Raw genomic sequence first — 23,595 nt, forward strand, 5'->3', positions numbered from 1 at the left:
CTTTGGTAGTTGCTCTTCAGGGTTTGTTGTAGAGTGGAACCTTTTCCGCTGTCTAGGGTTTTGAGGTAAGGTCCTCTGCTCCCCGCCGGAGCCTTAACTGTTCCATGTAGAACCTAACAAGTAGAGGTAATTTCCCCATAGCGTCCCCTTCTTGTTATTGGGCACCTTTTAATGTGCTGGGTGTCTTTGCATCCTGGACTAGTCCAGAGCAGGTCCTTTGATTAAAATTATTGGGTAGTAGAGCTGAAGCTCCCTGCGGTTCCCTAGGGATTTTAGTTTTTAGAATCCACTAGAAGGTAGTGGTGAGCCAGGGTTGCAGCTTAAAATGTTTCCCCAGGCAAGTATTACCAAATGGACTGTCATACAAAATAGTTTATATAGCTCAGCCTTTCAGCTGTGTTCTTGGGCCTCATATGGCTAATGCCTGGACCGTAGGGAAGGGGCAAGAATTTAAAGGCCGGAACTTTCCTTGTCACAGAGCATAGAAGCTTGAGCAATGGCTGATGGAATATTAACACTTGATAGCCTCTTTGAGTCCTAGGATGTGCCCTGTATGATTGATGCATCTGACTCTTGCTTAGTAAGGGTTATAGGCACAGCTAATGAGGCAGGCATTTCCTCAGCATGGCAGAGTGGGTATTTGTTCTCCATAGCATCAATCCAAGACAAAGTATTGAATTCCACTTCGAAAGGGAACGTCTCAGGTTACGACTGTAACCATATTTCCCTGAGAAGGTGAAAAGACACTGCATCTTGTTGCTATGCCTCTGGCCTGTCTGCACATCTCCTTCAGACAAAGAAGTTGATGATGTTCATTGCAGGTGCCCTCTTATAGTCACAGGCGCTCCAGTGATGACTTCATGGACTGTCTTCATCCAATAAAATTGTTGTGTGTATACACATGCTTCAGACACCATTCACCCTGATAGCGTTCCCCATTGCATCAATCCAAGATGCAGTGTCTCATTCCCCTTCTTAGGGAACCATGATTACAGTCATAACCTGATACATTTTCTGTTGGGAATGATTCAAGAATGATTAAAAAGAACGCCATATAAAAATCATTTTGATTCCAGAACCTATTTTTTTCTGCTTATTTATTTGCCATTATTTGATCTGGTAAACTTTTACTTAATTTCACAGCATCAGAACAAATGCCTGGCCTTTGTATTACTGCCGGCCATGATGATTTATAATTGAGGATAACGCATATTAGCCAAGCGAGTAGAAATCTAAAAACACATACAAGCTCCTAATTGATCTATCGGTAAGCCCCTCCCCTCGAACGCAGATGAGCCAATAGTAGTTGAGTATCAGTTGTGCCGGGACCGGAACTCGGACATCTTTAGGTGTCAGCACCATAGAGATGCATTGGAAAATCCGAAGCGCTCATCGGTTTGATGGTGTTTATGCTACAAAAATGCTAAAATGTCGTGCCTGAGGTACTGTAACACTGATTCCAGGTATCCTGAGAGGATTTTCTGTTTGTCATACTCTCGTTAAGTTACGATTAAAGTCCCTGCTAACATACAAACCGTAATAACTAACTGTTCTCACGTCATGTAACACTGTAACGTTAGGTCAAAAACACGAAGGTCTACATTTCCGTGCCTCTCCATATTAAACTGGTTATATGTAAATTAATTTAATCTTAGATATGTTTAAGGTCTACATTATCTGTCCTACTAAGGAGGACTCCTATTTTGATGGGTATTATAGTCTACGGGTGGTGAAAGGGAGAGCTCGCACACAGTTTATCGGAGTTGTTTTGTAGATCATACAAAGTTTACCAGTTATTAACTGCACCCTCGAAAAGGCATACGGTCTGTGTATATGTTTGTTTACTGTTAGTTTTATGAGTGTTTTTGTGTAGTTTGCTGTGTATGTTAATGGTAATGCAACGGAGAGAGCAACGGTGAGAGAGAGTTTGTGAATGAGACGTTAGTGTGCACTTCTTATGCTTTGTTTGTTCAGCTCTTACGATGATTTTTTGGAGTGAAAAATGACATAATAAACTTGATAAACCATCAGAAAAGTCTGGCCATCATTCGGACGGGATATACGCTACATTCTGTGTCCAAAAACATCTTGGGATAAGGTTTCACACTGACGGCTGTCATTGTAAGATATAGCAACTCGTTTGTTTGCCCGAGTTAGCAACAGTAACTAAGGGGGGCGGGGCTTACCGATAGGTCAATTCCCTCTTTAACAAGCTGCATGTTTTAATGCAATGGGCATTTACACTGTACATTAAACAAATACTTGAAGGAAACACTCTACTGAGACTAAACTATTATTGGACTAATAATCAACTTATAGCAAGGTCATTTACATGAATACAGTGTTGGAAAGGGATATTCGATTAAATATTTCCTTATCCAATTCAATTTGAATGGCTTCTAATGTATCCTCTCATGTTCCATTCCCTTTCTCTCTCTCATCACAGTGTTGATTGAGTTTTAGCCCAGGCACTACATTTAAGACTTCCCGTATAATGTGCTGAAAGTCTGTGACACCAATGACCTTTTCAGCTCGTACCATTTCCTGTAGGCCAGACTCCCCATAAATATAAACCGATGTCAGTCGTACAATGCAAATATATATTTGAAGATGGAATAATGCACTTCATTATGAAATACTATTCATAATGAATGAAGTGGCATTCAATTTGATGTGTTTAGCTTTTGATTAATTACCTTCTAATAGAATAAAACAATAACTTTTCTCTGTGGCCATCAAAATGTAATTAGCAAACCTCTGCCTGCTGTGTGAATTATGTTTCTAGTGTTAAGCCTGCCAGCTTTTCTCCTGCTCACTTGCTTTGAGTTATGCAAGTGCACATGTGTCGGCCTTGCTTCTACGTACAGACCCCAAAATAATTGTTTTTCATGCTCTTTTGCAAAGTTTGTCCTTGTGTATTCAAACACAATAAGTATTTTGTTATGTTTCCCCATTATATAAGTTAGATTCAAGGAAGCAGCTAATCGGAGGGAGCAGTTGACCCATGGGTAGTCGACTTTTATTAAAGTTGCATTCCAATTGCCCTCATTGAGATGCATGTATTCACTCTATTGCACCCCTATTTTTTTCATGATATTTGTTTTGTGGTACATTATTATTTTTTTTAGTTAGTGTTTTTCCAACTCAGTGACTATATCATTCTTGGAAATAGAAGCTTTTTCTTAGTAAATCTTAAATCTGCAACCTTTTAGTTTACATATTATCATTAAGGTTGTAAAATCATTTATACACTACACACACCACACACTATTTTTAATGATCAAAGATATACTAACCAACCCTGTAAACCCTAACATTCAAAATAATAATTTTTTTGTAGGGTTACCATCATGGTGACGAGTGAAGCATAAGCTTAGTTTGAGAACAGATATATTACATGTTTTATATTGCTGTACTCTATGAGATGATTTTAGACTCAAAATGATTAATAAATCCACACACAATTATCCATGAACTTGATAAATGTTGCAGACATGTTTTACTATACACAAACATATGCTTTTTAACTTGTGTGTGCAAAATACAGAATTACGTGAATGTGCAGCGATTTGTACAAATAGAGACATAGTTGTGAATATAAAAACTTCGATTTTGTATTAATGTAAGTCAGAATTTGTGCGTGCAACGAGTAAGATGTGCATTTGTGGATCCGGTGACACGCGTGCATTCATTGACTCGTTTGTGAGTTGATCCTATTTGATTCATTTGGATTTTGAGACTTTCATTTCGCCGGTTTGGCCTTGCACGATCCACACACAGCTGTCTAAGAAAATCTGCTGCCATTAGATGGCAGTATCTGCCAAAACAGACACCGGCGTTATTCTGCCTATAAGACGCTTTATGTGTCCTCGTTATAAAGACGAGGAAAACACTTAACAGTAAGCTAATGTTAAAATGTATTAATAACGCATAGGCTACTTTGTATAGGCAAGCAGATTAAATCAGGTTATGAACACAACATTGTTCATAATAACATTTTTCTCCCATAGAAAACCACTATAAAATGCTTAATATGCAATAGCGTATGTTCAATAAAGTGTATAGCCAGTGGGGGGGGCTAGGTGGTGCTGCAGCTCCCCCTATAATAGCCATAGCACCTGCCCAGCACCCCCAAGAAATGTCTGTAATTTTTTTATATTTATATTTTAATGTCCTGTTTGAATATTCTTTTTCATGTTTTTAAAATAGGAATTAAATAATAATTTAAAATTATATATATTTTAGTCTAAAATAACATGAGGCCCAAACAGGTGATCTTCTTTGGCCAATGGGCTCGGCGCCCGCGAACCTCTGACCTTAACTCATTTCAGCTTGTTTTTGATAGCGAGTTTTAGCCAAGTAAAATAACGTTACACCAAAATGGATCGTTTTTTTGCTCCCTAAACGTCCACGTTCTGAGTCACATCCTAAAACGAGAAACGAGACTGTGAAGGTGCAGACACAACACTCGTCGTCACAGAGCCTCAGGAACAAGAAAATATTTTTGCAGTGTGGAGAATACTGATAGCAAATATAAAGAAATCAATGTCACATTAAGTAGTACAGGAGCTCATTTGTGCGTGATTGCGTTTTAGCGGCTTTGTTGCCATAGCGGTGGAGTCTCGAGAACATGAGCTGTGCCAGTGTGCCTGTAAACTTGCGCATTTTTTAAAAAACATGTCGAGCTCGCGTCGCGTCCAACGCTTGAACGCAAGATCTCCAGATATAGAACTGAATATCAAAAAGGTATCAATGGGTCTGTCCAGTAACTCATGATGAACTTCAGGCCAACTGCACACTTTATGAGAAGCATTTCAGTGTCTCAGACTGACTGACTTAAAGCAGCAGCAGTGACAGACCGATCTATGTGACACACACCTCCGTGCTTCAAAGGTATAGGCCTATAGTTCCCTTTCAGTCGGTCACTACGACGTACGTCGGTATTACAGACGAATTGGGATCACTTTAGAGAGCCCCTATCAGCTTCGAGATTTAGAGAACAGGCCAATGGGCCATTGGTGTGCGAGATTTGCATCTCGCGCTCCGCCCCGCGCCGCGGGTATAAACAGGAAGCGAGAGCATCGCACTGACGTCATTCACTTCGGAGCCGAACGGCGTTGATGAAGCAAGCCTGCTTTTCTAAAAGAAAGCCTATCTGCAAGAGAGATGCTCCAGAGAACGAGAAGGACGCTCTGTGTTGGCGAAAAGGCACAATCAGCGCGACCGCATGTTCACCGCTGCATCAGCATAACAAACTGCTGTTCTCACAGCAACTGTCGGTTTCAGTGAGTGCACCACAGGACTGCACTTACCACCTGTGTGTTGCCGCGGTCTTCCCCTGGGTGCTTCAGCACTGTTAAAAGAGTGTTTCCTCACAAAAGAGCAACACGGGTGCGACACTGCGTCTTTTTCAAGACGTCATTCCACTCGTGCGTTTCTGGATGCGGTTGTTTCCTGTCCTGACGGCCACGATCCCTCTCGCATAAACATGTTGAGACTGTGTCGTGGGTGATCTGTGTTCTCTCAGGGGAACGGGATCACGTCGACGCGCTGGTCATCTCGCCTTCCGCGTGAGGGTTTGAGTGTTTGAGTGTTCAGCGCGCCGTGTGCCGTCTGGGTGCCGGGTGACAGCGCGGGTTGCCACGGCAGCTCAGCGCGCTTCACTCGGCGCCTACGCATGTTGAGACTGTGTTTGTGGGTGGTCTATGCCCTCTAATGAGAGCATAGCCACGTTGGCGCGCTGTTCGTCTTGCCTTTTTCATAAGGGCTTGAGTGTTCAGCGCGCCGTGTGCCGTCTCACGGCCACGCCCACTGTCTCACATGTCTGCTGATAGCTTACAGATGGGATTGCTGGTCCTTAAAAAAGGGACCTAGCGTTTCGTATGGGGCTCTAGCAGAGGACAGATGTCAATCGCTGCATCGGAGAGAGGGCTGTTATGTGTTGAAAATGAAGATGATGCTGAGATTCCCACTATAATAGTGGGCGCTCGTACTGAATCCGATTCATACTCGACAGCCGACGGCTGAGGCATAGTGCAACGCATAAATCGCCTTGCCTGCCCTTTGCCTTTCCCGGATGTGCGTTGGAAGGCTTTTGCATTGTGGAACTATTGGTGCCAAAATATGGAACCCCAATAGGGCCATAATCTGTATAAAGTTTTCCTCTCTCTCACTACCCTCATCGGTGGGGTGGCAGTGCCACTGGCAGGCCACCTCCGCCCTGCTTAGTGCACGAGGGTAGTTCTCAGCTGAGGTTGAGCTGCGCACAGCGCTGGCCCTTGGCTAGACGATGTCCAGAAACACCATTGACCCAGATTTGGTTCGGAACTGTTCTTCCCCCTGGAGGAGGGCCGGGTGAAAACCATTAGTAATTCTGTTCCGCCACTGAGGTTAAAAACAGCCAGTCGTACCCAAAAAAAAAAAAAAAAAAAAAAAAAATATATATATATATATATATATATATATATATATATATATATATATATATATATATATATATATATATATATATATATATATATATAAAAGAAGAAGAACAGTTCCAATATCTCTGGGTCTTGGGAGTTCAGGAATGGCAGTGTGTGACGCTAAAAGCCTCGCCGCCCTCATTCCCCTCCCCACAAGAGGGCGAGAATGGCAGTGTGTGACGCTACAAGCCTCGCCACTGTCATTCCCCTCTTCTCAGCGGTGTGTGGACGACAGTGCGCGACGCTATACCTCGCCGCTCTTGTTCCCCGCTGAGGAAGGAGGTGAGGCAGACCGTGTGCAACGCCACAAAGCCTTGCCACGCTCAGCCCCTCCTTCATTTGGAGAGCGCGCTGGGCGGTGTACAACGCTCCCATGCCTTGTCAGCCTCTGGTGCCTCTCCAAATCGCCAGCAAGGGGTGCCGGCTGTGGGAACGCACTCAAGCGGCCTTCCCACACTCGCACACCCCCTCAGCGGATGCAGGTCGTGTGTCAGAACCAGACCCCTACACGGACCACTCCCATGTCGTCCTGGGGTCCCTGCATTCCGCCTCGCTGCCCTGCTGCGGGTACGTCTGTGGTACCGATGACCCCGCTTGTTCGGTCTCTGGGGGCCTGGCTAGCGCTCCCCAGCCCGTCTCGCTGGGTCATCTGTACCATCAGACTCGGCTTGCGATTCAGTTCGCCCGGCGTCCACCCAAGTTCGGGGGCGTTCACTTCATGTCTATTGCGTGGGTGGATGCCCCCGTGCTTCGGGCGGAGATCGCTGTCCTACTGGCGAAGGACGCGATAAAGCCGTTCCCTCCAGCCGATATGAAGTCCGGGTTCTACAGCCTGTACTTCATTGTACCCAAGAAAGGCGGCGGGTTACGGCCAATCTTGGACCTGCCTTACTTGAACCGTTCCCTCCACAGGATGCCGTTCAGAATGTTAACGCAGAAACGCATCTTCAGGTGCGTCCGTCCCCAGGATTGGTTTGCAGCGATCGACCTGAAGGACGCTTACTTTCATGTCTCGATTCTCCCTCGACACAGACCGTTTCTACGCTTTGCTTTCGACGGACGGGCATGTCAGTACAAAGTCCTGCCCTTCGGGCTGTCCCTGTCGCCCCGTGACTTCACAAAAGTTGCGGAGGCGGCCATTGCTCCCATGAGAGAGCGTGGTGTTCGTTTCTACTATCTCGTCGACTGGCTGATTCTTGCCCAGTCGCGGGAGCAGTTGTGCGAACACAGGGACATGGTGCTTCGGCACCTCAGCCGGTTGGGTCTTCAGGTCAACTGGGAGAAGAGCAAACTCTGTCCCGTACAGAGGATCTCTTTTCTCGGGATGGAGATCGACTCGGTCGCCATGACAGCGCGCCTCACTGAGGAGCACGTCCAGTCGGTGTTGAGCTGCTTGAATATGTTCAAACGCAGTACAGCAGTTCCACTGAAACAATTTCAGAGGCTCCTGGGGCATATGGCAGCAGCAGCCGCAGTAACGCCGCTAGGGTTGAGACCATATGAGACCCATATGAGACCGCTTCAACACTGGCTACACGACCGAGTCCCGAGATGGGCGTGGCACAGCGGGTCCCTCCATGTCCAAGTGACGCCGAGATGCCGCCAAACCTTCAGCCCGTGGTCGGACCCTTCATTTCTACGGGCAGGAGTGCCTCTAGAACAAGTGTCCAGGCATTCTGTTGTCTCCACGGATGCCTCATCCACGGGCTTGGGTGCCACGTACAACGGGCTTGCAGTATCGGGTCTGTGGACGGGGCCCCAACTGCAATGGCATATCAATTGCCTGGAGTTGCTGGCAGTTCGTCTTGCTCTCAGCCACCTCAAAGGGTCGCTCAAAGACAAGCACGTTCTGATCCGGACGGACAGCACTGCGGCCGTTGCGTACATCATCAAACAGGGTGGTCTACGCTCCCGCCGCATGTCCCAACTCGCCCGCCATCTCCTTCTGTGGAGTCCGAAGTATCTGAGGTTCCTTCGTGCCATCCACATTCCGTGCCCGCTCAATCGTGCGGCCGACGAGCTGTCACGGTTGCCCGTGCTGCCCGGGGAGTGGAGACTCCACCCCCAGGTGGTCCAGCTGATTTGGAGTTGCTTGGGGCCGCACAGATCGATCTGTTTGCCGCCCCGACACGACCCACTGCCAGTGGTACTATTCCCTGACTGGGGGAACCCTCTGCACGGATGCCCTGGCACACAGCTGGCCCCAGGGCCTACGCAAATATGCGTTCCTCCCCCAGTGAGCCTTCTTGCACAGACACAGTGCAAGGTCAGGGAGGACGAGGAGCAGCTCCTCTTGGTAGCTCCGTACTGGCCCAACAGGACTTGGTTCCCGGAACTAGTGCTCCTCGCGACAGCACCTCCTTGGCCCATTCCTCTGAGAAAGGACCTCCTGACTCAGAGACGCGGCACCCTGTGGCACCCGCGTCCGGACCTCTGGAAACTCCATGTCTGGTCCCTGGATGGGATGCGGAGGTTCTAGGTGACCTACCGCAAGCGGTAGTTGACACCATCACTTCCGCCAGAGCCCCCTCTACGAGACGGCTATATGCATTGAAGTGGAACCTGTTCGTCGACTGGTGCTCTTCTCACCGAGAAGACCCCCGAAAGTGTTCGGTCAGATCTGTGCTCTCTTTCTTTTCTTCAAGACGGGTTGGAGCGAAAGCTGTCTCCCTCCACCCTCAAGGTGTATGTTGCCACTATAGCCGCAATCATGACCTGGTTAATGGTGAGTCCTTAGGCAAGCACGATCTGATCATCAGGTTCCTGGGGGGGCGAGGAGATTAAATCCGCCTCGTCCTCCCTTTATACCCTCTTGGGACTTGACTCTGGTGCTGACCGCACTTCAGAGGGCGCCCTTTGAGCCTTTACAGTCAGCGAAGCTTAAGATCTTGTCTCTAAAGACATTACTCCTGATTGCATTGGCCTCAGTTAAGAGGGTAGGGGACCTGAGGTATTTTCGTTCGACGAATCGTGCCTGGGATTCGGGCCAGGTGACTCTCAGGTAACCCTGAGACCCCGGCCTGGATATATGCCAAGGTTCCCACTACTCCCTTCCGGGACCAAGTGGTGAGCCTGCAAGCGCTGCCTTCGGAGGAGGCAGACCCAGCCCTGGCTTTTTTCTGTCCAGTTCGTGCCCTGCTATGTTGACAGAACGCAAAGCTTAGGACCTCAGAGCAGCTCCTCGTCTGTTACGGAGGACAGCAGAAGGGAAAGGCTGTCTCCAAGCTGAGGATGGCCCACTGGATAGTGGATGCCATTGTCTTGGCTTATGAAGCCCAAGACGTGACCTGCCCGCTTGGGTTAAGAGCCCACTCCACTAGGGGTGTTGCTTCTTCCTGGGCGCTGGCTCGTGGCGCCTCGCTGACAGATATTGTAGAGCTGCGGGCTGGGCGACACCTAACACGTTCGCTAGGTTTTATAGCCTACGTGTAGAACCGGTGGCTTCTCGTGTGCTCGCTTCCCATAGTCAGCTTCACTGAAGTGCCCGTTCTAAGTGTCGGCTTGCTGCGCCATTCCCTTCCCCATGGAACGGATACGTGCGCTTATTTTCTCCAGTCGAGTTCCCCAGGATTGGCGAACCCTGTTGAGTCCTCCACACCCCTCGGCAGTCGGATGTGGCAGAACGTCCGACGCCAGGTCTGGCACTTGTATGCATTGGTGGAACTTGTGTCGGACTGGGGTCCGTATGTCGTGACCCCTACGGCGGTCCCATACGTGTATTCTCCACGGTACAGCTCCCTACGGCGAGTTCGTGTCTTTCCCTTGGCAGAGTTCCTCTGCCGTCTCAGTTCGGTGTCGTCCCCCGCCTGTATAGGCCGGGGCCACCTCTGGGACTTCTGTATGTTGTACTGCCCACGGCCAGCCCATACGTGTTCTCTCCACATGGTAACTCCCTCCGGGCATGATGTGGCTCCCGCAGCGTCCTTCGGGCACGCTTTCCCAGCGTTATCCAATAAGTCTGCTGAATGGGTCTTGCGGAACAGCAACAGCAGTGTGACTCTCCCTGCGTGAATCTCCCCGCCCGCATCAGAACGGGGTCTGAGGGGCTCTCGCTGGGCGCTGGAAGTGGTAGTAACTGTGGCGTTTTCCATAGGGATCCCAATTCGTCTGTAATACCGACGTACGTCGTAGTGACCGACTGAAAGGGAACGTCTCGGTTACGTATGGTAACCCTCGTTCCCTGAAGGAGGGAACGGAGAAGTACGTCCCGTCGCCACAGTTCCTTACCATCACTGCATGGCCGAGTCACTAGTTCGGCTCCTCAGTGAAAAACGTCAGTGCGATGCTCTCGCTTCCTGTTTATACCCGCGGCGCGGGGCGGGGCGGAGCGGAGCGCGAGATGCAAATCTCGCACGCCAATGGCCCATTGGCCTGTTCTCTAAATCTCGAAGCTGATAGGGGCTCTCTAAAGTGATCCCAATTCGTCTGTAATACCGACGTACGTCTCCGTTCCCTCCTTCAGGGAACGATGGTTACCATACGTAACCGAGACGTTTTTTTAAATGGATAATATATAATATAATATTCCATATATTATCAGAGCTGGGCAGACAGAATTATTATTTTTTTAGACAGGGTAATTAATAGATTATAGCCTAATAAATGTTATTATTAATTTATAATTTAGCTAGGCTATATTAATCATACATAATAAATAATCCTGTCACATAAAGTTTATGACATTTAAAAAATATTTAGATAAAAATGGGACAAATAATTACATGATAATATAGTCATAATTTAAGTAAATTAATAAAAAAATAAACATTTTTGAAATTCAAAAAAGTGATTACTGGTTCAGAATGGCTGCTTAAAGGGACAGTTCACCCAAAAATGAAAATTCTGTCATCATTTCCTCACCCTCAAGTTGTTCCAAACATGTAGGCTATACATTTCTTTGTTATGTTGAACACACAGGAAGATTACTATGGAAGTCAATGGTGCCCCCAAAGCAGCCTGGGTTACAAACTTTCTTCTAAATATCTTCTTTTGTGTTCAGCAGAACAAATAAACTCATACAGGTTTGTAACATCATGAGGGAGAGTAAATGATGACAGAATTTTCATTTTGTGTGAACTATCCCTTTAAAGTGTACCAAATAGGCTCTAAAGAGTTCTTTTGAAATAAATGAATGGGTATCCCTTATTTGGCCACACTAAAGGTGGCAACCATAGGTCAGACTAGTGTGTTGGTAACTGGCTGTGTGATTTCGTGATCTGAGCATTTTAGGCCGAAGCGTGTGTCTGTTGCTTCTCCGTTGTATTCAGGGCTTGACTGTGACATAATTGTGTGAAATAATATTTTCAGAGGTTTACATTGGCAGGATGTTGTATCTATAGCCCTTGCATTGAATACTTAGGCCTATTATAATTATATATATATATATATATATATATATATATATATATATATATATATATATATATATATATATATATATATATATATATATATATATAGTTGCGGAACGAATATAGTTAATGAGATGAGATGAGATTCAAGTTTATTGTCATTACACATGTACAAGTACAATGTACATGTACAGAATAATGCGGGCGTGTACGCATTAATTTATACCAGGGTGGTCCAATGCGATTCCATAATGCCATAATGACGCCGCAAAATTCAAAGCACCTTCTCTTAAGTGTTGAGCATCCCCATAGCACCTGCAACAGAAAATCTCTGGAGCCGCCACTGTGTATAGCCTACTTTTAATATCACCATTTTGAACAACATCGAGTAAACCCGTTATAAAGCAAAACGTAATGGGCTCATCTGTTTTTATGTACATATAGGCTACTACTTAGCTACTCTCCTATTCTTTATTAGTGAGGTATATACAGAATTTGTTCTTTTAATATCCCTGTCTGTAATTAAGCCACGTGAAGCGTGCAGGAAAATGCTTTAAACGTGTAATTATAAACTCGTTAATATTCTGGGCTCATCTGCCTTTTTTTTGCACATGCTTTAATAATAAGAGTTTGGTCTTGCACGGTCTTCTTAATGCGTTTTTCACATTAAGCGTTTTAGAATATTCAAGAGGAAACAATGTGAAACTTTGCACGTTTTAGGTTCATATTTTTATACTTGTAATTATCTCTGTCTTAATGCATTAATGTATCCTGGGCTCATCATGTACATAAGCATTTTCTCCCATTAAGCCTATTATAAAAGAAAACACTTAATGTGTCTTTATGCAGTGATATTAAAAGTAGGCTATACACTTTATTGAACATGCGTTATATTACATATTAAGCATTTTATAATGGTTTTCTTTGGGAGAAAAATGTTGTGTTCATAACCTGATTTAATCTGCTTGCCTATACAAAGTAGCCTATGCGTTATTAATACCTTTTTAACGTTAGCCTACTGTTAAGCGTTTTCCTCATCTTTATAAGCAGAATAACGCTCACGGTGCCGGTGTCTGTTTTGGCAAATACTGCCATCTAGTGGCAGCAGGTTTTCTTAGACAGCTGTGTGTGTGGATCGTGCAAGGCCAAACCGGCGAAATGAAAGTCTCAAAATCCAAATGAATCAAATAGGATTGACTCACAAACGAGTCAATGAATGCACGTGCATCACCGGATCCACAAATGCACATCTTACTCGTTGCACGCACAAATTCTGACCAACATTAATACAAAATCGAAGTTTATCCACAATTATGTCTCTATTTGTACAAATCGCTGCAGATTCATGTAAATCTGTATTTTGCACACACAAGTTAAAGGCATTTGTTTGTGGATAGTAAAACATGTCTGCAACATTTATCAAGTTCATGGATAATTGTGTGTGCATTTATTAATCATTTTGAGTCTAAAATCATCCCAAAGTACTCATTCAGCAAGTGCTATGCTAATTGTATTAAAGCATTGTGTCATCAATTAGCAAGGTAGCATTTATTGAATTAGCTAGTTAAATCTAGTCAAGTTTTCACTACTAAAAATATTTAAGTTCCGAATCCACTTTTGTGCCCAGTGCATGGTGTAAAAGTGTTGTCCCTATTCTCTTAATGAGTAATGGGTGTGTTTTGGGCGTAATGTGCAATAAACCAATCAGAGTCTCATCTCCCATTTCCTTCAAAAGCCAGCACTATGGCGGATTCACTGTTTACATAGTGGAATAGACACCCTCAACCTGACGAGTATTTAAATACATGTGTGTATTGCCACGTTTGGTTAAATAAGTAGCCAATTCCATTCGTCATTACTGCAAATAGATAATTCTGATACATGCAATGACTATCCATTATGACATGTAGGCAGTTTTATCTTTATGTACACAATAATAATCTTTTACATTGTAATCCTTTTATTTTTAATATTTGCCATGTTTGTGTGCTGCTGCTGGTGTGTAATAAGAAAAGCGTATGCACGTTGTGCACCCACCTATAGGCGCATATTACTAACGCAGCCTTTAAATAACACAAAAATACTGCGCTATTGACTTTAGACCAGGTGTCGCAGTCGTTTTCAGTTCCTCAAAATTGCAACGCGCCAACAATGTGCAAAACTCGTTCCCTTTCAGTCGGTCACGGTCAGCGTACGTCGGAACTGACCAACGAATTGGGATCTATTTTCAGAGAACAATCTACTTCAAGTGTTTAGAAACGAGCCAATGAACATTGGCATGCGGTTCACACATTCCACGATCCACCCCGTTGCGCGGGTATAAATACAGAATTGGAAGTACCGCATATCTCTTTCAACTTCGGAGCCGAACAGTACCTTTTGTATGTGTTCCTACGAAGAGTGTTTACCAAAGTCTCGTGAAGAGGATCACTCCAGTGCTTCCGGTGTCGGTGTGACGGTGCCTTACAGTGGTGGTTGCACAAGAAGAAAACAAACAGCTGTTTTCACAGCTTGCAGGGCGTTTTACTTTGAGTGGCCTTGCACCCTTGAACCGCTGCGAGCCGCGACCATTTCCCCTGTGTGCCTAGGCACTGATCGGAGCGGTTTCCTTTTCTAAAAGAGCAACACGGTTTGACCCCGCATCTTTTTCAAGATGTCATTCAAACCGTGTGTTTCTGAATGCCGTCATTATCTGTCCCCAGTTGACGGACACGATCGCTGTCTCACGTGTTTGGGCGTTCAGCACGCTGAGGCGGCTTTCGTGGATGACTCATGTTCCCACTGCGGGAATATGACCATCGCAGTATTATGGTCTAGACTCAGATGGGGTGGAGTCCTATTGCGCATCCTCCAATCTAGTGGTCCTCCCGCTGCAAAGCAGAGGGGTGCTACTTTGGCTGATGCCTTTGGTGAAGACCTGAGGGTTACTACTTCTGGAAGAGCGCGCTGGTCCTTCCCATGGGGGGCCAGCCATTATTTTTGAGGCTCCGACTGAGGATATGATTTCGATAGCTGCATTGGGGGACGAGCTAATGGACTCTTGAGATGTGGATTCAGCTGCGCTGCCCCCTTCGGGTGTGGTAGCATTGCCCGAGTCTGATCCAGAGCTCACGGCTATGCTTTCCCTGGCCGCCGCAAGTGTCGGGCTTGAGTGGAACCCTCCACCGTGTCCTGAACCCTCGCGCTTGGACGATTGGTATCTCGGGATGGCCCGTGATGGTTCTCAGCACCCCGCCCAAGTGCCTGTCTTTCCGGAAGTGCATCAGGAACTCACAAAGTTGTGGATAGTGCCTTACAACGCTAGAAACCGATCGTCTGGCTCCTCCGTCCTCACTACCCTCAATGGTGGCTGGATCCCCCCAGTAGAGTGGTCGGTAGCGATGCAACTGTGTCCAAAGACCGCTACTGACCGGCGTGTAAGTTCTTGTCTGGATTAACGGGCAAGGCTTATACAGCCTGTGGGGAAGCCGCGTCATCTTTGCATGCCATGGCGCTTCTGCAGGTCTACCAGGCCAAGGCGCTTAAGGAAATGCACGAGGGTAGTTCTGACCCAGGGGTTATGCAGGAACTGCGTACCGCGACAGACCACGAAGGAACTCGCCCTCTGGGTGACGAAAGTCACTGCATGTTCCCTGGGTCGGGCGATGTCCACACTTGTGGTCCAGGATTGCCACCTGTGGCTGAACCTGGCAGATATGCTTGAGACCGACAAAGTACGTTTCCTCAACGCCCCTGTCTGCCAGGCCGGCCTCTTCGGCAAGCAGAAGACACCTCTAGGTCTCCCCAGGCCGTCTCACTGGCTCATCCGTACCATCAGACTCGGCTACATGATTCAGTTCGCTCGCCGGCCTCGCAAGTACAAGGGCATCCTCTTCACAACCGTGCGGAGCAGCGATGCCTATGTCTTGTGGTCAGAGATCGATGTCCTGCTGGCGAAGAACGCGGTCGAGCCAGTTCCTCCAGCCAATATGAGGTCGGGGTTCTACAGCCCCTACTTCATTGTACCCAAGAAAGGCGGTGGGTTATGGCCAATCTTGGACCTGCGTATTTTGAATCGGGCCCTGCACCAGCTCCCGTTCAAAATGTTAACGCAGAAACGCATTTTCAAATGCATCGGTCCCCGAGATTGGTTCCCAGTGATCGACCTGAAGGACGCGTACTTTCATGTCTCCATTCTCCCTTGACACAGACCATTCTTACACTTTGCGTTCGAGGGGAGGGCATATCAGTACAAAGTCTTGCCCTTCGTGCTGTCCCTGTCGCCTCGCGTCTTCACGAAAGTCGCAGAGGCAGCCATTGTTCCGCTCAGAGAATGTGGCGTTCGCATCCTCAACTATCTCAATGACTGGCTTATACTGGCTCAGTCCCAGGATCAGATGTGCGAACACAGGGACATGGTGCACCTTCACCTCAGCCTGTTGGGCCTTCGGGTCAACCAAGAGAAGAGCAAACTCTGTCCCACGCAGAGGATCTCTTATCTCGGTATGGAGCTGGATTTGGTCAATCGAACTGCGCGCCTCACAGAGGAGCGAGTCCGGTCAGTGTTGAACTGCTTGAATATGTTCAAAGGCAGGACAGCGGTCCCACTGAAATTCTTTCAGAGGCTCCTGGGGCATATGGCATCTGTAGCCGTGGTAACGCCGCTCAGATTGCTTCATATGAGACCGCTTCAATGCTGGCTTCACGACCGAGTCCCGAAATGGGCGTGGCAGAGCGGCAAGCACCGGGTCTCAGTTACTCCTTACTGTCGCCAAACCTTCAACCCTTGGACGGACCCTGTTTTTCTATATGCGGGAGTGCCCTTAGAACAGGTGTCCAGGCATGCTGTGGTCTTCACGGATGCCTCATCCACAGGCTGGGGGGCCACATACTACAGGCACGCAGTTTCGGGTCAGTGGACTGGGCCCCATCAGTGTTGGCATATCAATTGTCTAGAGTTATTGGCAGTACGTCTCACCCTGGGTCGCCTCTCAAAGCCGCTACAGAGCAAGCACTTACTGGTCCGTATGGACAGCACTGCGGTCGTTGCGTACATCAACCGGCGGGGGGGTCTACGGTCCTGTTGCATGCTCTGACTCGCCCGCCATCTCCTCCTGTGGAGTCAGAAGTGTCTGAGGTCGCTTCGGGCTATTCACATTCCAGGTGCGCTGAACCAGACAGCCGACGAGCTCTCTCGTCAGTCGACACCTCCGAGAGAGTGGCGACTCCAGCCCCGGACCTACCAGCTGATATGGGACCTCTTTGGAGCCACGCAGGTAGACCTGTTCGCCTCTCCGGACTCGACCCATTGCCAGTTGTACTATTCCTAACCGGGTGCACCCTCGGCACGGCCGCACGGATGCACTGGCACAGAGCTGGCCCCGGGACCTACGCAAATATGCGTTTCCCCCAGTGAGCCTTCTCGAAACAGACTCTGTGCAAGGTCAGGGAGGATGGGGAGCAGGTCTTGCTAGTTGCGCCCTTCTGGCCCAACCGGACCTGGTTCTCCGAACTCACACTCCTCGTGACAGCCCCTCCCTGACCGATCCCCGAGGAAGGACCTGCTTTCTCAGGGGCGGGGCACTCTATGGCACCCGGGTCCAGACCTCTGGAAACTCCATGTCTGGTCCCTGGATGGGACGCAGAGGTTCTAGGAGGCCTGCCACAAGCAGTGGTAGACACTATCACTTCGGCTAGAGCCCCCTCTACAAGGTGCCTCTATGCTTTGAAGTGGAACCTGTTCGTTGAGTGGTGTTCTTCGCCCCGGGAAGACCCCCGAAGGTGGTCGATTAGTGTCATGCTTTCTTTCCTGCAAGATGGGCTGGAGCGAAGTCTGTACGTTGCAGCAATAGCGGCCGCAATGTCTGGCGGTATGGGTAGCGGAGGAGCTCGACAGGGTTAGCCATTTCTGGGGAAAACAACTGGAGACAATAGACGCACGTATCCGGCCCAGAGGGCGGGAGTGGCGTTGCAAGCCGACACTAGAATGGGCATTTAGCGCTACTGGCCACTGGGGGCGAGGATGTGGGAAGATACACGGAGGCTATAGAATCTAGCGAACGTCTTAGGTGTCGCCCAGCCCGCAGCTCTACATATATCTGTCAGCGAGGCGCCTTGAGCCAACACCCAGGAGGAAGGTACACTCCTTGTGGAGTGCGCTCGCAACCCCAACGGGCAAGGCACGTCTTGGGACTGGTAAGCCAAGACGATAGTATCCACTATCCAGTGGGCTAACCTCTGTTTGGAGACAGCCTTTCCCTTCTGCTGGCCTAACAGACGAAGAACTGCTCTGAGGTTCTAAAGCTTTGAGTTCAATCCACGTAGGTGCAGAGAGCGTGGACGGGACAGAGCAAAGCTAGGGCTGGGTCTGCCTCCTCCGAAGGCAGCGCTTGCAGGTTCACCACTTGGTCCCGGAAGGGAGTGGTAGGAACCTTGGGCACGTATACACGACGTGAGAGTTGGCCGGCCCGAATTCTAGGCACGATTTGTTGACCGAAAGTACGTGCAGGTCCCCTACCCTCTTGATTGAGGCCAATGCAGTCAGGAGCACTGTCTTCATGGACAGGATGTTTAACTCCACAGACTGCAAAGGCTCAAAGGGAGGACCCTGAGCACCAGTGCTAAGTCCCAAGACGGTAGCGAGGTTTACATTTACATTTAATCATTTAGCAGATGCTTTTATCCAAAGCGACTTACAAATGAGGAGAGCAATAGAAGCAATTAGACAAACAAGGGGCAACAGCATGCAAGTAATGAATCTAGCACAGTAAACATAGTACAGTACACATACACTTTTTTGTACAAACAAACAGAAAAACCAATAGAATAGTTAAGTGATAGTCTTAATTGGTCAGGTGCTGTTGGAAAAGATGTGCCTTTAGACATTTTTTGAAAATGGCTACAGACACGGCTGCTCGAATTGAGAGAGGCAGGTTGTTCTACATCCACAGTCCAGGAAAAGGTCAGTGAGAGTGATTTCACTTGAGGCGTCGTTCACTTGCAGAACGCAAGCTTCTGGAGGGTGCGTAAATCTGAACAAGCGAGTTTAGGTATATTAGTGCAGAGCTAGTGGTTGCTTTGTAGGCAAGCACCAGTGCATTGAATTTGATGCGAGCGGCTATTGGTAGCCAGTGCAAGCTGATGAAGAGAGGCATGACATGCGCTTTTTTCGGCTTGTTGAAGACCACCATCGCCGTTGCATTCTGGATCAGTTGCAAGGGTTTCCGGATGCACTGTACAAGTAACAAACAAATAAATATAGCCTTTTATTGCACATAAATCAAAGTACCTAAAAAAAGGATTATGTTGCAGGCGATTGTCTGACAATAATTGTGCTGGAGCTTATTATTGAAGACAATGAATTCGTTCTAAGGGCACTGCTTTGATGGCTATGGTGGCAGTGCTTTAAATGTGAAGTATGTAAGACTTTTATGTTAAAATACATTCTTAACCCAGTTGTTCATTGACTTCTATTAGTATGCAATTCATGGTTTTATCTCCCAAAAAATGTAAACATTGAGCCTCCCAGGCACCATTAAAACATTGAGAGTGGTCCACTCAGATCTTTCAATCTCTTTCCACCTCAACCTATATAGAGAGTTTGGGGTATGGGTACTGTTAGCAGAATGAGCCAGAGGATGTTTAGCTGGTGTGAGACCATGGCTGACATATCTTCAGTTACAAAAGTGCAAGCCAAAATTAATTGCATTTACACCTTCAGAGATTAATCAGGTCATGAACATGTCAAAGAGAATGGAGCATTGCGATGCTATGTGCTATAATGGCCTAAAAAACCTGTTCAGAAAGACAAATGTATCAGTTTATAATGTTTACTGTGATGTGTCCAGTGTAGATAACCTCAAGTTGTTGTGCGTCATGTCAAAAAAATGCCCAGGTGTAGATAAGTTGGATGGGTTGTTTTGAGCTAAATTATTGCAGTATTAGCCCACTCAGTGGCTTATATAGAATATCAACACAGCTAAAAGGATTCCTAATATTTTGGACCTTTTATTGAAAGTAGACTAATTTTACCTGTTGAGACATGCCTTCAAAAGCACCCATAAGTGCTGTGTTAGTAGTGATGTTTGATATTGGGGAGGCACGACATCGAAAGGGGCATTTGCAAGGTTGTTTTAAAATAGGCTTTATTTTTGCATTTCTGTTAGGTGCCACTTGTGTCACAGAAACTATATACTGCACCTTTAAAGCAGGGGTGCCCAACTCTAATCAAATACACCCAAACCTGCTAATTAAGATATTCAGGAAAACTTGATAATTATAGACAAGTGTGTTAAAGCATATTGGAGCTGAACTCTGCTGGAAGATTATCTCCAGGAACAGGACTGACAGTGTTCTAAGAGTAATTGAAGCAACACTAAAATATTAAAGCTAAAGCACTTTAAAAAGAAAGAAGAAAATATAAAGGCTGCATTAAGAATACCAAAAATGCATTGCAATTGTTTGCATGTTAAAGGTTTGGTCAGAATAAACCAATAATGCTGTGATTTATCTCTCTAAGATGCCTACACCAACAATGAGGTTGTCTACATCTGGACAGCGGATGATGAGAAATCTGTTTCTGTGGCTCCTGATGGTTCTAGACTCAACCAATATGACCTGTTGGGCCACGTCATTGGCAAAGAGACCATCAGCTCCAGTACAGGTAATTACTTTTCTCTTTTGTGCTAGTCAGATTGTTTTTTATTATTATTATGGTTTAGAAGAAATATCCAATTTTGAACACACACCTTGGTAGAGATTGAGTGAGGTGATCAACATCTGGAACAAGTCAACATGTGAAATACACTTATTTTAGGGCTTTTGATACAATCATAAGTGTGTGTGTGTGTGTGTGTGTGTGTGTGTGTGTGTGTGTGTGTGTGTGTGTGTGTGTGTGTGTGTGTGTGTGTGTGTGTGTGTGTGTGTGTGTGTGTGTGTGTGTGTGTATATATATATATATATATTAGTGCTGGGCAAATTAACACGTTAACGCAGACGATACATCTTTTTTCAGTTTAACACATTAAAAATATTTGGTGCAATTAACAGTTTTTATATCCAGTATTGCCCAGCATTAGGCTACATATGATCATGCTCTTATTCATGTAAATGCTTTTAAACCATCTAAGCGCGACAAGACACAAGAGAATGCGCTGTATGCCAATGTCCTGTCTGTGTGGGTGCGTTTCAGTCCGCTCCCTAGTTCAGTAGTCAGGGCACTAATCAGGGAGTCGGCCACATTCATGTACACGATATACTGATTCACCACCTAGGAAGCTAGGGAGCTAATCGAGGGACACCCTGACACACACACACACACACACACCCGCCAGTCTCGTGCACACATAGAGCTCTCTTTCGCTCTTCAACAAAAAATAACAACACAGAGAATTTTGCCAAAATGCCTGTTTTGTTGAGTATTCTCATATTAGGAGTCTTAAATTAGTTAAGTAACGTCTTAAATGAACTTGTGAGAAAATGAGATGCGCGTGACAGCACCTCAGATCCACGTCATGTTCGATCTTAAAGTGACAGCAGCACTGATGATGTCTGTCATTAACGTTCATCAAAGAACAAATGGAACAGATTTTTTTTTAGCTTTAATGATGATTAATCGGACCCACTTTATATAAGGTGGCCTTAAGAAAGGTGTTGATAACTTTATTCAATTTCTGTGTAGACTATGTCTAACAGGGAAGGCCATGGGTAAATATAACATTTATTATAATGGGTTTATGTAAAGATTGTTTTAAGTTCAATTAATTAAAAGTTGTTATTTTTTAAAGCCTAATAAATGTTGAAATGGGTAGCTTTCAGTTATAATGTAATGTAACATCATTAATGTTTCATAGAGACATTTGTATCAGTGATACTGGCCTTCATTCATAAAAAAGATACCATTACCACAAATATTTAAAATATGCTGTCTTCATTAATTTGGAGAGTAACTGAAATTATTACAATATCAAAATAGTAAAAACTCCAATGTTTTTTTTTTAAATTCTGATTAATCATGATTAATTACAGAATTTTTTTTTTATTAATTACAACCCCAAATCAGAAAAAGTTGGGACAGTATGGAAAACGCAAATAAAAAAAGAAGTGATTTCTAAATTTACTTTGACTTGTATTTCATTGCAGACAATATGAACACATTTCATATTTCATATTTTGTCTGGTCAACTTCATGTCATTTGTAAATATGCATCCTTTCCTGTCATTCAGACCTGCAACACATTTAAAAAAAAGTTGGGACAGTAAAGCATTTACCACTTTGTAATGTTGCCATTCCTTTTCACAACACTTAAAAGACGTTTAGGGACTGAAGACACCAAGTGATGAAGTGTTTCAGGTGTAATTTTGTCCCATTCTTCCTGCCAACAAGTCTTAAGGTGGGCAACAGTAGGGGGTCTTCGTTGTCGCATTTTGCGCTTCAAAATGCGCCACACATTCTCTATTGGAGACAGGTCGGGACTGCAGGCAGGCCAGTCAAGTACCCGTACCCTCTTCCTCTGCAGCCAGGACTTTGTAATGTGTGCAGAATGTGGTTTTGCATTGTCTTGTTGAAATATGCATGGACATCCCTGGAAAAGATGTCTTCTTGAAGGCAGCATATTATGCTCCAAAATCTCTATGTACTTTTCAGCATTAATGGTGCCTTCACAGAAGTGCAAGTTACCTTTGCCAAGGGCACTGACACAACCCCATACCATGACAGACCCTGGCTTTTGGACTTGTTGCTGGTAACAGTCTGGATGATCCTTTTCTTCTTTAGTCCGGAGCACACGGCGTCCATTCCTCCCAAAAAATACCTGAAATACTGATTCATCTGACCACAGTACACGTTTCCACTGTGTGATGGTCCATCCCAGATGCCTCCGAGCCCAGAGAAGTCGACGGTGCTTCTGGACACTGTTAACATAGGGCTTCATTTTGGCACAGTACAGTTTTAACTGGCATTTGTGGATGTAACTACGTATTGTGGTACTTGACAAAGGTTTGCCAAAGTAGTCCTGAGCCAATGTGGTGATATCGCTTATAGATGAATGATGATTCTTGATGCAGTGCCGCCTGAGGGTTGTTCAGCTTAGGCTTGCGCCCTTGTCCTTTACGCACTGAAATTCCTCCAGATTCCTTGAATCTTTTAATTATGTTATGCACTGTTGAATGTGAAATATCCAAATCTCTTCCTATCTTTCTTTGAGGAACATTGTTTTTAAACATTTCAATAATTTTCTTGCGTATTTGTTGGCAAACTGGCGATCCTCGGCCCATCTTTGCTCCTAACAGCACACACACATATACTACATATATATATATATATATATATATAATCTCATTACATTGTTTAGAGCATAAGAAACAAATGGGGAAAAAAGTTTTGAAAAATTATATTTTATTCATATGTTATGAAATTGTTACTGATTGGCTCAGGCAGGAAGACAAGGAGAGGCATATCTCAAATGTAGTTTACTCAGGGTAAGTTCAGAAACACATACAGGGATTGCTTAACAGGTATCACAGAACAGCACAACGGGTACTTCACATAACGGTGACCAGACAAAGAATGAATGAACAAAGAGGAACTTAAATACAAACACAGATGACTGAATAAATGAGGGACAGGTGATTAACTAAACACAGCTGAACAGAACTAGACTAACCAAGGAAACAGACAAGTGACGGGAAACTCAGACAAAGGAACATGTGACAAATGAAAACCAGGGATTACATGGAACAAAACACAACAGAGACAGACTAGACATGTGACATAACTCCCCCCCTCATGGTAGGTGCGT

The 23,595-nt window shown here is 45.7% G+C and overlaps 1 protein-coding gene across 1 annotated transcript in view; it reads left to right on the top strand.

Annotated features, from left to right (window-relative positions):
• gabra3 (gamma-aminobutyric acid type A receptor subunit alpha3) overlaps nucleotides 1-23,595 on the top strand; it is a gene marked incomplete at both ends in the record, with an annotated part of 531,886 nt that overhangs the window by 303,907 nt on the left and 204,384 nt on the right. Inside the window, one exon of the mRNA XM_079834053.1 lies at nucleotides 20,316-20,459. Coding sequence (XP_079690179.1) covers nucleotides 20,316-20,459 — 144 coding nt within the window. The remainder of the gene's footprint in view (nucleotides 1-20,315; nucleotides 20,460-23,595) is intronic.

The sequence above is a fragment of the Gobio gobio genome (assembly GCF_949357685.1).
Source record: "Gobio gobio genome assembly, chromosome: 14".
Lineage (NCBI taxonomy): Eukaryota > Metazoa > Chordata > Actinopteri > Cypriniformes > Gobionidae > Gobio > Gobio gobio.